Source organism: Apodemus sylvaticus, chromosome 9 (assembly GCF_947179515.1).
Source record: "Apodemus sylvaticus chromosome 9, mApoSyl1.1, whole genome shotgun sequence".
NCBI classification, from domain to species: domain Eukaryota; kingdom Metazoa; phylum Chordata; class Mammalia; order Rodentia; family Muridae; genus Apodemus; species Apodemus sylvaticus.
Window position 1 is genome coordinate 4,376,172 of NC_067480.1, and position 13,769 is coordinate 4,389,940.

The following is a 13,769-nucleotide window of genomic DNA, read 5'->3' on the forward strand; positions in this document are numbered from 1 at the left end:
CAGTTAGCAGTGCCTACCTCCATCCAAGCTTCGAGACATGGTGTATCGTTTGCTGGACGAGCGTTCAAAGTAAGGCGCCGGGCGGTCTATCAACGCGCTGGCTCTTCTCGTTTGCGCCTGGGTTCTGCCGCTGTAGCGGAACTTGGAGCCCAAGGTCAGGAATTTCTTTGGAGGTGCTTCTGGTAGCAGTAGTCTGAAGGTATTCAAGAAAACACCAGAAATGTGAACTCACCTTCAGATGGTGTTTGAAGCTTAGCACTGTGCTTTCTGTGCTAAAAGTTTAATGCACAATTTGTAGTTAAATGAATCTGAGTTGATAGGAAACATTATCAACACATACAGCACCTATTGACTGGGAATGTCATACAGAAGTTAAAGAAAATGCGGGGTTGGGCAGAATAGGGAGGAGCGTTCTGGGGATATAGCTTGGTGATAGAACATTTGCCCAGTATGCCAAGGCCCTGGGTTCTATTCCTAGCACTACAAATTGTTTTATAAAAAGATAAAAGATATAAAAAGTCAGGTATGGTGGTACATGCCTATAACTCTTGCATTTAGGAGGTGAAGGCAGAAGGGTAAGAAATTTGAGGTCAACACATACATATGCACACATACAGACATACAAACATACACATATACATACATACACACATACACAGACATACACATTTACATGCTCACATATATACATATACACATACATACAAACATACACATATACATATACACATGCACAAATATACATACATACATATACATATACACATACACATATACACATCCATACAAACATCCACACATACATATACACATAATACACACATATATACATATACAAATGACATACACAAAGACATACACACACCACACACATACATACACACATACAAACAAACAAGATGTACACATACCACACATATACACATATACAAACATACATACACACATAGACATACATACACCACATACATATACACACATACAAACACAGACATACACACACCACACACATACAAACACACATACACACAGACATACACACCACGCACATATACACATCTACACACCATGTGCAGACATACACACAGACATACACATACATATACACACACAGACATACATGCAGAAAGAGAAAGAAAGAGACAGGATAACCGACAATTATGAAATATAATGATGAATACACACAATATAAAGAAAGGACAAGAGCAGATAAGTAAAGATGAATCAAGGAAAATCCTTCACATTTGTCCTGTGTTCCTCAGAATTTTATACCGGCTCTCATCTATGATTCCATCTCTCTGAAGGCTGAGGGAGGAGGATTGGGAGCTTTGGGGAAGCTTGGATTCCATAGTAAGGTTGCATCTCATCCCGAGAAATACTTGCCTCATAAGCCTGAGAATCTGAGATTGGAGCCCCAGAGCCCACTTATATCTGGGCACAGCAGACCCTGTAATACCAATCTATCTATAGGAAGACAGGAGTTGAGCCAGGAGGGCTCAGCTAGCTGTGTGAACAACGCGTAGCAGCAGCAAACAATGGACCCCATCTTAAACATGTGGGAAGTGAGGAGGGATATCCGAGGTTGTCCTCTGGCCTCTGTGTATAAAGTGACATGCATATACCTACATGCGCGCGCGCATGCACACTCGCGCACGCGCGCACACACACACACACACATGTATTTTTTCTACACACATACAAACACACACATGTATATTTTCTACATACAAACAACACACATATATATGCATGTATATGCATGTATATTTTCTATACACACATGCATGTATACTTTCTACACCTGCGTGCGTACGCATACACACACACACACATACACACACACACACACACATGCATGTATATTTTTAAAAAGGAAGGAACATTTGAACAAGGAGGAGGAATGGTGATTCTTATCACAGGAGCAGAAAGGGCCCATGACCTTTTCCATTTCTTCTACAGCTTTTTTTTCCCCTAGTAAAAGTGGCTCCAACAGTTCAAAATTTTGCTAGGAAGAAACCTAAATATTTGCTTCCTACCTGAAAAATGTATGATGCTCCACGCACACTTTCCAGAGGCGCTTAGCGGCCCTGTGGTTCGGCAACTTGAACCCAATGGTGCTTTCAAATTGCTCAAACTAAAAATTAAAACCAACAAACACCAGGAAAGGTTAAAATGATCTTCGGTATTATAAATAAAAACTCTGCAAATAACATACAGACTTAGAGTCCATTCTAATTCTTTTTTTTTTTGCCCAGTTAGAGGCTATGTACAGAATTCAGGCAAAGGAATCCACTTGTTTGTATCTGTTATCTTGAACCTTAAAAATGCTTGAAGTGTAGATAATATGCGTCTCTCAGAATCTGAACCCAAATCAGGGAGATGCATGGATTCTCTCCAGAGACCAGTTCACCCTGATCTCACCTCAAGTTGCTTTCAGTGCCATGAGGGCTTGAACTAAATCAACACAAATGTCAAAGTTGTCCACTGCAGACATAGAGGTAACGTCTTCCAGGACCTGTTTGGAAATATATGTCCTTTCCCCATAGCTGACGTCTTGCTGTTTATGATACTGCTGAGGTCTCCTGTGTGCCCTGCCGTGGGTTACAGTGCTGACTGCTAATGCATTTCTGTAGTGAACATCACAGATGGAAAGAGTACATTTTTCCTATTTCCCATCTTGTTGAGACTCTTCATAGGATACTCTGTCAGTCATTTAAGCTTTCAAGATAAATATCTGCTCTTTTGTACCATGCTTTGATGTCATTACAGATGCACTACCGCCTGGTTTTGGTGTCTGTGGGCGCCATAATACATCAGGCCAGCAGAGGGCAATGACCTTGTAGCGAGGGCTTATTCCAAAGGGCACAGAACAACCAGATTTGTGTTGATATTAACAGCAGAAGTTATTTTTGTGGCAAAGCACCAAGGTGAGGGAATCAAATACACCTGATGTGGGAGATATGATTACTGCTGACCTCTTTTTCTTGTCTGCTTAGGTGACTGGGGTAATTGGGAAATACATCAGAAGTTGCCTTCCCCAGTTTTGTATTTGATTCGGTTGTTTCTGTATCGTGGGGGTTAGAAAAACTGCTGTTGTCTGAAGGTCCTACTAAGTACCGTGGCTTTTGACTAAATGCCATCCTTTAGAACTGCATCTAACATCTAAGAACGGAACACCCAGACCAGGGGCTGTCCAGAGTCGGCTCACTCTCTGTATAAAGACCAGCAGGAATTTCTCCCCTCTTTTTAAAAAGCAATTCAAAATGTTTATAGTCACATAATAATTGTACGTATTTCAGGAGTATACTGTGGACATGTCAATCAGATTAGGGATCGTTTGGGATACTCGGCTCTTAAAACTAGCTCACGATTCAATGCTGGGGGTATTCCAAATTGTCCCTATTAGGTGTTTTGAAATGTAAGATTCCGTGTCAACTCTATTTACCGGCTGAGCTACAGAACACTGGAGCTCTTCCTCCTATCTACGTATGACTGATCTGGTAGCCTTCTTCTTTCTAACTCAGCTCCCACTTCCAGCCTTTGGATGTCCCTCCCCACCTTCTCTCCTGCTCTTGCGGCTCCTTGGTGGAACAGAGAGGCTTCCCGCTCTGGTCTGTGTCTGCAGAGCTTGTGGGCCATTGGTAATCAACTCAAGTATGAGTATAATTCATGTTTCTTTCCACATGCTTTTGATACACCCCAAAGCCTTGTTCACTCTCCTCTCTCATACCTTAGGAAAGGGGAGCCACCATCTGTCGCCCCAAGAGCTCACCACTTACCCACCCTAATACACCCTGGCAGGTGCTCCTAATGCCTCCGAACTCTTACACAATTATTGAAGACTTTTCCCTGATCCCCATTCTGCACGCCCTCTGTGTAGCCCACATCACTGCTAGTGAGTCACTTCACACAGAGACTCATGCATGTCATGTGGAACTTAGTCCTTTAACGTCTCTGGCTGTCTGCTCCTCTGTAGGTTGCTTCTCTATCTGCCCCTCTCTTGATCAGTGAGGCAAACTGTGATGGTTTGTATATGTTTGGACCAGGGAGCAGCACTATTAGGAGGTGTGGTCCTGTTGGAGTAGGTGTGTCACTGTGGGTGTGGGCTTTAATACTCTTGTCTTAGCTGCCTGGAAGTCAGCCTTCTACTAGCAGCCTTCAGATGAAGATGTAGAACTCTCAGCTCCTCCTGCACCATGCCTGCCTGGACTCTGCCATGCTCTTACCTAGATGATAATGGACTGAATCTCTGAACCTGTAAGTCAGCCCCAATTAAATGTTGTCCTTATAAGAGCTGCCTTGGTCACGTTGTCTGTTCACAGCAGTAAAACCCTAACAAGGACACACATTGTTTATTAGGGTTCTCCTTTTGAATCCTTCCTGTTTTATTTTTCCTCAGTCAATTTATGCCATGCCTAAGGCCTTCAATAAGTTGTATACAGCTGGTGACTCATTATTGTCTACTGTGTAAGCACTAATCCTTAAAGTCTGTCTTTGATCGCTCTGTCAAGTCTATCAAGTGACTGAGTCATTTTTAAAAGACTTTTGCTTCACATTGTCTCCTGACTTTATTTTTTCTTTGTGATTCTAAAAAACTCATCGTCAAAACAAACGGCAAAGTGTTAATAACTAAGAGAATCCAAAGAGCTGGGAGCAGATCCATGTGAGAATTTCAATATTATGTTCCGAAAAATTTCGCCAACTCTTTCTTCACAGAGTTAAGATCATCTCTGCCAACGTCAATCATGGGAACAGAAACCTCTGACCCTTCTGGAAACTTCTCCCTTTATTCTCATCCCCACCATGATCCAAAGCTGACCAGTTCTGCCTAGAACCCTCTCACAAACCTGTTCCGTCCATTCTTTCCTCACGGCCTCCAGATGATTGGGTCTACTACGTTGTTTCATTGGGTCACTGGGGTTTCATTATGAAATTTACAAAAGTAAAATATTCCTCCTGGACATTATGTCCTTATTCAAACCTCCCACGGCTCTCGGCTGTCCGTTAGCTCACGTCACCAACTCTCCCTTCTGACCTGCCCCCACACCACTTGCTCCTCATCTACAGAACACCATCTCCTGTGTAAGACGGTGTTATAGATTTCAGCGCTCACCGTTTCTCTGCTCAATAGAAGATAAACAGGAAAATGCCTTAAGGAAAAGAGCAGGTAATGTGTCTCCGTGACTCATGCTCAACCCTGTCTGCGAAGAAACTGCTGCTCACTTAAGTTATCACTGAATTCAAATGAATGTGCGCGCCTTAAGTGTTGATCATATCATCTTTAAAAATGTGTCTTTAGAAACACCACAACTTCAGGTATAATCATGTGGAACGCTTACTTATTATGCACCATTATAGATAATCATTATTTTAAATTCATATTACATTCAATTCTTGATGTATAACTTAATTTTTAAACTTTGTAAAGATTTATTTTATATATATGTGTGTGTATATATATATATATATATACATATGCATGTATGCATTACACCATTTTGCATGCTTGCTGCCTGAGGAGACATCTGGAAGAGGGTGTCTTAGCCTCTGGAAATGGAGTTGCAGGTATTTGTGAGCCACTGTGGGTGCTGGCAATAGAATCTGGGTCTTCTGCAAGATCAACAAGTGCATTTAACAGCAGAGCCAGCTCTCCAGCCTTACATTTTCATTTTGGAAAATGATTTTCCACCAAGAAACTTCAGTGGAGAGGTGAAAGCCTGACAGAGATCCCTGTGTTATTCAAGAAAATGTTCAGAGATACAAATGGGCAGGGATCTCTGAGGCTTGAGAGCCTTTAATATATCAGTCACACCTAGCAGAAATTATAGGTATTTATTAATTTTCTCCTGCAGGGGGGTCTGGCAGGCCTTTACAGTACACTATGCACACATTATCAAGGAAGATGCAAGTTCAGTGTGTAGATTGTGGCTTAAGAGTATTTATTTTTTTCGAGACAGGGTTTCTCTGTGTAGCCCTGGCTGTCCTGGAATTCACACTATAGACCAGGCTGGCCTTGAACTCAGAAATCTGCCTGCCTCTGTCTCCCAAGTACTGGGATTAAAGGCATGTGCCACCACTGCCTGGCATGGCTTACAAGTATTAACAATTCTTATCCTTTTATTAGTTTCTCTAGTGGATTAAACAGATAAATAATTTGCATTCAGAACTCCACTCCTTATACCTTAGAGCATGTTATCTTGGTGCTACTGAGGTGAGAGAGCACCCAGATTTATGGGAGGAACACAACGACAAGACACAAGGGAAGAGAGACATTCACCACAGTTTGAAGCTTCTTTATACTATATTAAAATATAATTTTAAAAGTATAATTTTCAGTTAATTTATGCAGTTGGTTTAAAAAATAAAAGCTAGAATAGCTTAACAAAGAAGAGAACATGTTGTTACAATTTACCGGAGAAACCTACAACAAATTCTCAGAGGCATTTAGACATAACTTCCTGTATCCCACAGTGCTTAGAATTCGCCAACACATGGTTTATATTTCTGCCTGCACTTGGAATCTTCCTTCCCAGAGGTAATGGAGATACAGATGTACTTACCTCTCCTGGCCGGATTTTAATGTAAAAGTTGTTCCGTTTATAAGAAATTTTTAGGACCTTGGGCCAAGCAAATCTGTTTATTCGAAGCCGGTCACGATATATCAACAGACCACTGGCACAGACTCCTAACATGATTTCTACTCCTTCCGAATCCTGGAAGAAATAACGGAGCAGGTTCTTAATCATTTCCATTTTCTGCAGGTTCAAGATTATTTAGGACTCCATGACAGAAGATATAATTGACTAATTTAAATATGAAAAATACGACTGCAGTTTTTAAAACCCCACTACCACATAATAGCATTTTAATGATGATATTTTTCATTGTGGAGGGCTGGAAAGTTAAATCAATTCACCAGAGTATATGAGACTTATAGCACTAATACTGCATACAAAGTGTACACACACACAAACACACACACGCACACATGCGCACACACACACACACACACACACACACACACACACACGCACACACAGTCTTCTCTATGAAATTCTGAGGCATGGAGTCACAAAGCCCAGGTGTCATTGTGACATCTGTCCGGGACCCTTTGAATGTTTTATTCACGGAAACCTGTAAAATGGACTCTGGTGGCTTCGGAAGGATAAGACAGGACAACGCTACAATGTATGTAAGGTGCAGTGTCCCACAGCTCTGGAAAAGGGGACAGGAAGCTTCACAAGCAGGCCCTGCCCACCCAGGAAGTGACACAGAGGTCTCTGCCTGGTAGTTGGCATGGGCCTGCCAGCTTGGAGTCACTGTGCAGCACCAGAGAGATGAAGAGGGGAAAAAAGAAAGAGCCAGACACAGGCACCTCAGCCTTCTATGTGGCGGGGATTGCTTCCTCACCGCAATCGAAAGAGAAGGATATTTCCTCTGAGAAAAACCTTTCACTTGGAAATATGACATTTTGAAAAAAAGATAGGATAGTTTAAAATCAAAAATTTTCCCTTGGAAACATACTATCTATTTGGCACCAACTTATTGCATAAAGTGAAATGACATTAAATCAAGGTTTTACATTATAATAGAATGGGGGAAAACCACTACTGGTAGGGGGCTTAAATATGAAGGGACAACTTAAGAACTTGTAACCTGGTGTTCCCAAAGTCACAGGTATTGATCCCTGAGAACCAGCCAGTCTGTCCCTATGGCCACTCATCGGGGACTGCCTAGGAGCATAAGTAGCCAAGCCAACAGGAGGAGGGCCTGCTTCAGCCATGGCTCTTCGAGTCACTTTCTTTGGATAGAAACAGTTTTATGCCCTTGTCCAAAGAGAAAAAGGATATTTAAAACAATTTTCATTACTATCTATATTTTCATAGCTTATCAGTGTCATGAAACATAAGGGACACAGTGCCCTTCACAGAGAAATTAAGGGAACCCCACCTCTCCTCCTCCTCCTGCAGATTTACTGTGTGGCTCTGTGTCCCTAAGTTACCTTCATCACCAGCACACCTGTTAGCCAGCAGTGCTGAGACCAAGTCTCCCTTCTTCTCCCTTCCTTAGAGACTCAGCCATCTAGAACTGCACTGCCTCTGGAACCAACAACATAGCATCCACACAGCACGTATCGAGTCAACATGTTTGTTAAAAGCAAAGGTGAATGAGAAACGAAACTATGAAGTCTGTAGCTCATTAACTGCACAAGAGCAGAAGGTATTTCTGAATCCAGATTCTGCCAGAGGCTACATATTGAGCTAATCTCAAGGATTTTTGATGATAAAGTTTCCATCGTCCTTCTTGGGGGCATCTCTTTGTGGTGACAGCATTCACACGCCTATTGTGCTGGCCCTGTAGATAGACCTGGGGTGTGTCCGCCTGTCCTGCTAAATGCAATGAGTTCTGTTATCACTTTAATTAACTTTCAATCATTTCTTTATGTTTTCTTGCAGCTTGAGGAGTTAACCTGTAGCTTTGCTTTACCACTGACCAACAACAGACTAAGACTTAATTGTCTGAGATCTTGTTGTGTGGCTCTGGTGATCTTATATTCTCAGTCTTCAGCCTCTGTCGCTGGAGTGCTCAGGGGACATGGGTTTATCACAATTTGTAGTTCCTTTCTCCACTCAGAGTCCCTATTGAGCTATTACTGTCCTTCAATTATTTCATAGACAGGGCACCTGATAGGAACACACACACACACACACACACACACACACACACACACAGACACAGACACACACTTTATAATAATCTTACATCAAATAAATTTGACAAAACCTAGTAAGATGGATATTAAGTGATAAACAAGCAAATAGACATTTCCTAAGAGAAAACAAATTATTTGGGGTAGGTTTCCCAAACACAAGACCATTCTTAAATACAGGTATTTCTTATGGGCTCCAAAACGGCAGTCCAGAATGTTTAAATGAATCTTAAGCTCAAAAACACTCAAGCCACCCACATAAGAGAATCTCATTGATGACCAGAAACTAGCACTAATTTAATTTATTCAGTTTCCTTCTTGAAATGATGGAGCATGGCTTTAGGATAGAATGAGGTCTACAGTTGAACCATTCATTATACTTAATATTCAGATAAAATTCTGTAACAGGCTGCATTCCACTTCCATAACTCATTTTTTAAATGGCATAATTTTAAATCATATTATTAAATAAAAAGTGGCCATCTATTTAAGTTCAGTGGCTACAGCTATGTTAAGTGGTTTGGTTTCCTGGCAGCAATGATCCTTCCAGGGCCGCACTTCCCTAAAGGACGCACTAATCTTTATTTCTAGGTCGTAAATGGATCACGGGGCATGATGCAATGCAAAAACCGCTCCGCATTCACTCAGATTATCGTGCCACGTTCATTTTCTTTTTTCACCTTTTAGCCAATTGGAGAAAACGTGAAGATTTATAATAAAGTTTTGCTGGATATCCTTATTTTTGAAATCATTACCCAAATGTATATATACCTAGCATAACAGAAAAGACAACAAAACACCAAAAACAAGTAAAAAAGGAACCTGACATTATACACACGCACACGCACACACACATACACACACACACACACACACACATGCAAGGTGCTTGGCATATAATGTGCTAGCATATATATGCCTAGCAGAAGCTCTGGCCATGCTAAAATGTATATTAAAATTTTACTAGTACATATGCCTAAGAAGTGCTTATCCTCAGGAATGTTCATGGTGCTCCAAAGACATAACCAATCAAACCACATAGACATCTCCCATTAAACCACATAGACATCACCCATCAAATCCAGATGCCTACCATTTTCTGTCTAATCTCACAGTAGACTTGCCTTGTTCCCCAAAGGTCAACCCAAGAGCTCCCTCAGGACAGGCTGATTTACCCCAGATCTGTCTACACTGCCAGCCCAGTAGGCATGTGAATGGCATCATCCCCAGGTCTGTCTACACTGCCAGCCCAGTAGGCATGTGAATGTCATCATGGAGATAAGCCCCCAAGAAGAACAGAGAAAGGTTTGTTATCAACAGGACTTACAGAGCAGAGACCTTCTTCTCTTTGTTTATCATGGTTGTGAGATGCTTGCTTGACCTTGGCCACCTCTAACCTCCTTATCCCTAGGCTTCAGGATGGACTGTGAAAGACTTACTTCCTTAGAAGCTGCAATCATATATCCTTTTGAGTTCCAGACTAAAACTGGGGACATCTACCAGAGGTCAAATCCTTACTCCTATACAAGACCGATATTATCTTGTTAGTCTCATTGGACAGAAGTACCCATGATTGCTAAAGACCAACCCTTTGAAAAGGTTGAAATACATGACTACATCTCTTGAGTCCCAACCAAGTTCACATATTCTGTCGACAGGAGCTACCTGTATTTTCACAGGATGTTGCTCACGGCTGTCTAAATAGTAGGCTTGTAGCCATGTACTTAGCCCAGCAATGCTGAGAAGGTTAATTCTAGCTGAACCATCACACGGGGTCAAAACTATTCTATGTCCTTTATCAATCAAATCTCTCCCATGATTTAATTCCAATTTCTTCCTTCCCAGATGCACCTCATCCCTTACTAGTCAGGAAGGCGATCCTTACCCTGATGGCTATATATGCCAGAGTACTTAAACTTTAGAGATAGGATTCTTTAAACTTAAACTCTCTGAGTGCTTGGTGGGATTTCAAAACGGGGCAAGAACAGTACACGACACATAACATATGAATGCTTGGGTTTGGACTATCGGTCAATGTCAGACAGATAGACAGACAGGTAGACAGGCAGGCAGGCACAGGACTGTTCAGATAAGGAGGGTATGTTTAATGACAGGGAAGAGACATGGTAGTGGGGCACAAAGGTCACATGTCAGCGGGGAGTGAGAGATATGCTTGCATCAGGGAGGCAGGGTTAGCTAGGACTCCTAGATCAAGGGCAAGTACTGTGGAATCAACAGGGAACAGAAACTTCAGCTATGCCTGGTTTCCATGAAGTGTAGCCACAGCAGTAATGTAGGTCTGAGCCACGAAGCATGCCCACCTCCCTGCAAAGGTGAATGCTATCTTTTTAAACATGGGATAGGGTTAAAAAACACACAGGTTTGAAGCACAGATACATTCATTTCCATGAAACGAGGTGCAGATTCCAGCTTATGGCAGTAGCAGAATCAAACAGACGAGAGTTTGAGAACGTATACCTTGGCATGGTGTAAGTCCACCCCGTACATGGAGAGCTTTTTGGCATTTTCCAGGAAATGCATCTCTGCTTCAGCTGGCGTCATTCCTCTGGTCAGGAAGAAATAAGTGTTACGTCTCTTTCAATCAATTAGAATTGAAAGGGAATAGCAACTGCCCTGCTCCTGTATGCCCACCTGTCTGCTGCCTCCCTTTACCTGGGAGGACTGACAGATCTCCTACTTAGCTCCCTATCTTGTAAGAAAGCCTCCATTGGGAAACCAGCGCGTTCAAACTTGCACATCCCTAATTCAAAACTCCAAAAATTTGAAATGCTCTAAAAATCTGAATCTTTTAAAGTGTTGTTATGAAGGTTGGGACATTCTAAAACTGCTGTAAAAAGTCATCTGGAGGTTACATATGTCAGGTGTTTAGGAAACATACCTGGAATTTCCTATTTAGACTTTCATCTCATCCCAAAGAAATACTACTATGCTATATGACTATCCTATAGTCTGAAAACATCTGAAATCTGCTCCCAGTCATTGTGGGTAACAGATAGTTAGCAAAAATGTGGGAAAATAATCATGAGACATACAGCTTTTTAGGAGTATTCACAAATGTATTTTTGAGAGGGCGTTTACCTAAGCCACCATTTTGAGCACAGGTAGGCTCCGCCCCACCCTTAGACCCCCCGGAATAGGAGCTGGGCTGGAAACCTGACGCCCATGATGGACGCACACGGGCTCTCTGCACCAACCTGTGGCTCTTGTGCAGCTCGATCACTTTATCTTCCAGTTCTTTCGTGTGGTTTGGCGCAAAGCGGAACTCACTAATGTAGTCATTCCCACATTCATCGGGATCGTAGTCCCCGAGCTCTGACTGCACAGTGTAGGAGCCCAGCAGGGCAAGAGTAACGAAGGAACAGGGTAGCCGTCCAGACACAATATCATCTCGCAGCTGCAAGCAGAGGTAGTACCTTCGAGGGGAAAGCTATCGTTATCACATGCTGAAAGAGGCAGACGGGGCAGTGCAAGGGGCACACATTCTAAGAACATTATATTCACGCATGAGAGTACTGAGGAATCAGACAAAAGAACATTTACGATTCATAAACAATTTCTCTCAGGCCAGTAGTAACCTCTATAAGGACACATCTACATACTCTTCTCCCAATTTCAACTATAATCAGTCTATGTAAGGAGGAGCAACTGGGCTACACATAGTATTTAAGAGAACCTAGAAGCAGGACCTTTTCGTAATAGAACAAAGCTTAATCAAACAAGCACAGAGTGAAAGGCATTTAAAGATGTATTTCCCTCCTGAATTTTTAATTTTAGCCATTCTGACTGGTGTAAGGTGAAATCTCAGGGTTGTTAGTTGGCGAGGATGTGGAGAAACCCCACTGCTGGTGGGGTTGCAAATTGGTACAACCACTCTGGAAATCAGTCTGGCAGTTCCTCAGAAAACTGGGCACCTCACTTCCAGAAGATCCTGCTATACCACTCCTGGGCATATACCCAGAGGATTCCCCACCATGTAATAAGGATACATGTTCCACTATGTTCATAGCAGCCCTATTTATAATTGCCAGAAGCTGGAAAGAACCCAGGTATCCCTCAACAGAAGAGTGGATGCAAAAAATGTGGTATATATACACAATGGAGTACTATTCAGCCATTAGAAACAATGAATTAATGAAATTCTTAGGCAAATGGATAGAGCTGGAGAACATCATACTAAGTGAGGTAACCCAGACTCAAAAGATGAATCATGGTATACACTCACTAATAAGTGGGTGTCAACCTAGAAAACTGGAATACCCAAAACATAATCCACACATCAAATGAGGTACAAGAAGAAAGGAGGAGTGGCCCCTTGTTCTGGAAAGACTCAGTGAAGCAGTATAGGGCAAAACAAGAATGGGGAAGTAGGAAGGGGTGGGTGGGAGGACAGGGGGAGAGAAGGGGGCTTATGGGACTTTCGGGGAGTGGGGGGCTAGAAAAGGGGAAACCATTTGAAATGTAAATAAAAAATATATCGAATAAAATAAAAAAAATTTAAAAAAAGATCCATCAAGGAAAAAAAAAGATGTATTTCCCTAGTATTTCAGAAATCAGTTGGGGTGAGTTGTACTATCCATCAGACCCAGGCAGCCTTCGTGCAGGTCTTATCCTCAAGCCTAGACAACAGGACTTGCTATACACCCAAGTGGAGCTCAGATAACCTAGCAGCTGAGGTTAGAAACTCTACTCTCAGTGACTGTATTTCTAAAAACCTGTAATTTCCACTCTTTTATCTCTCTCTAGTATGATGCCTTCCTGGAATCTTGCTGACACAAATTCTATAAAAATCTCCTACCTTGAAGTAAGGGAAAATCATGTCATTATAGGCGAATACTTTTAAAAGGAAGAAATATTATAGTCAAGTTTTTCATGTAATTCTGCCATGATGCTATAAAGCAACTACATTATTAGCCGATCTGTCTTCTGTTTGAGATTCATAGATATAAAATAATAAAAAGATTAACAGATGACCCTCCCCCCCTACAGGGTCAGTGCTGACACTAATGAGCTTTAATTGTTAGAGTCGTCTACCCTCCAT

General features: G+C 41.9%; 1 protein-coding gene across 15 annotated transcripts in view; it reads right to left on the reverse strand.

Annotated features, from left to right (window-relative positions):
- Epb41l3 (erythrocyte membrane protein band 4.1 like 3) overlaps positions 1-13,769 on the reverse strand; it is a 222,447-nt gene that overhangs the window by 30,287 nt on the left and 178,391 nt on the right. For all 15 annotated transcript variants that reach the window (XM_052192746.1, XM_052192732.1, XM_052192734.1 and 12 more), the window contains exons 7-11: positions 11,926-12,144; positions 11,189-11,276; positions 6,561-6,713; positions 2,037-2,134; positions 18-193 (exon numbers count right to left, since the gene is read on the reverse strand). In XM_052192746.1, coding sequence (XP_052048706.1) covers positions 18-193; positions 2,037-2,134; positions 6,561-6,713; positions 11,189-11,276; positions 11,926-12,144 — 734 coding nt within the window. The remainder of the gene's footprint in view (positions 1-17; positions 194-2,036; positions 2,135-6,560; positions 6,714-11,188; positions 11,277-11,925; positions 12,145-13,769) is intronic.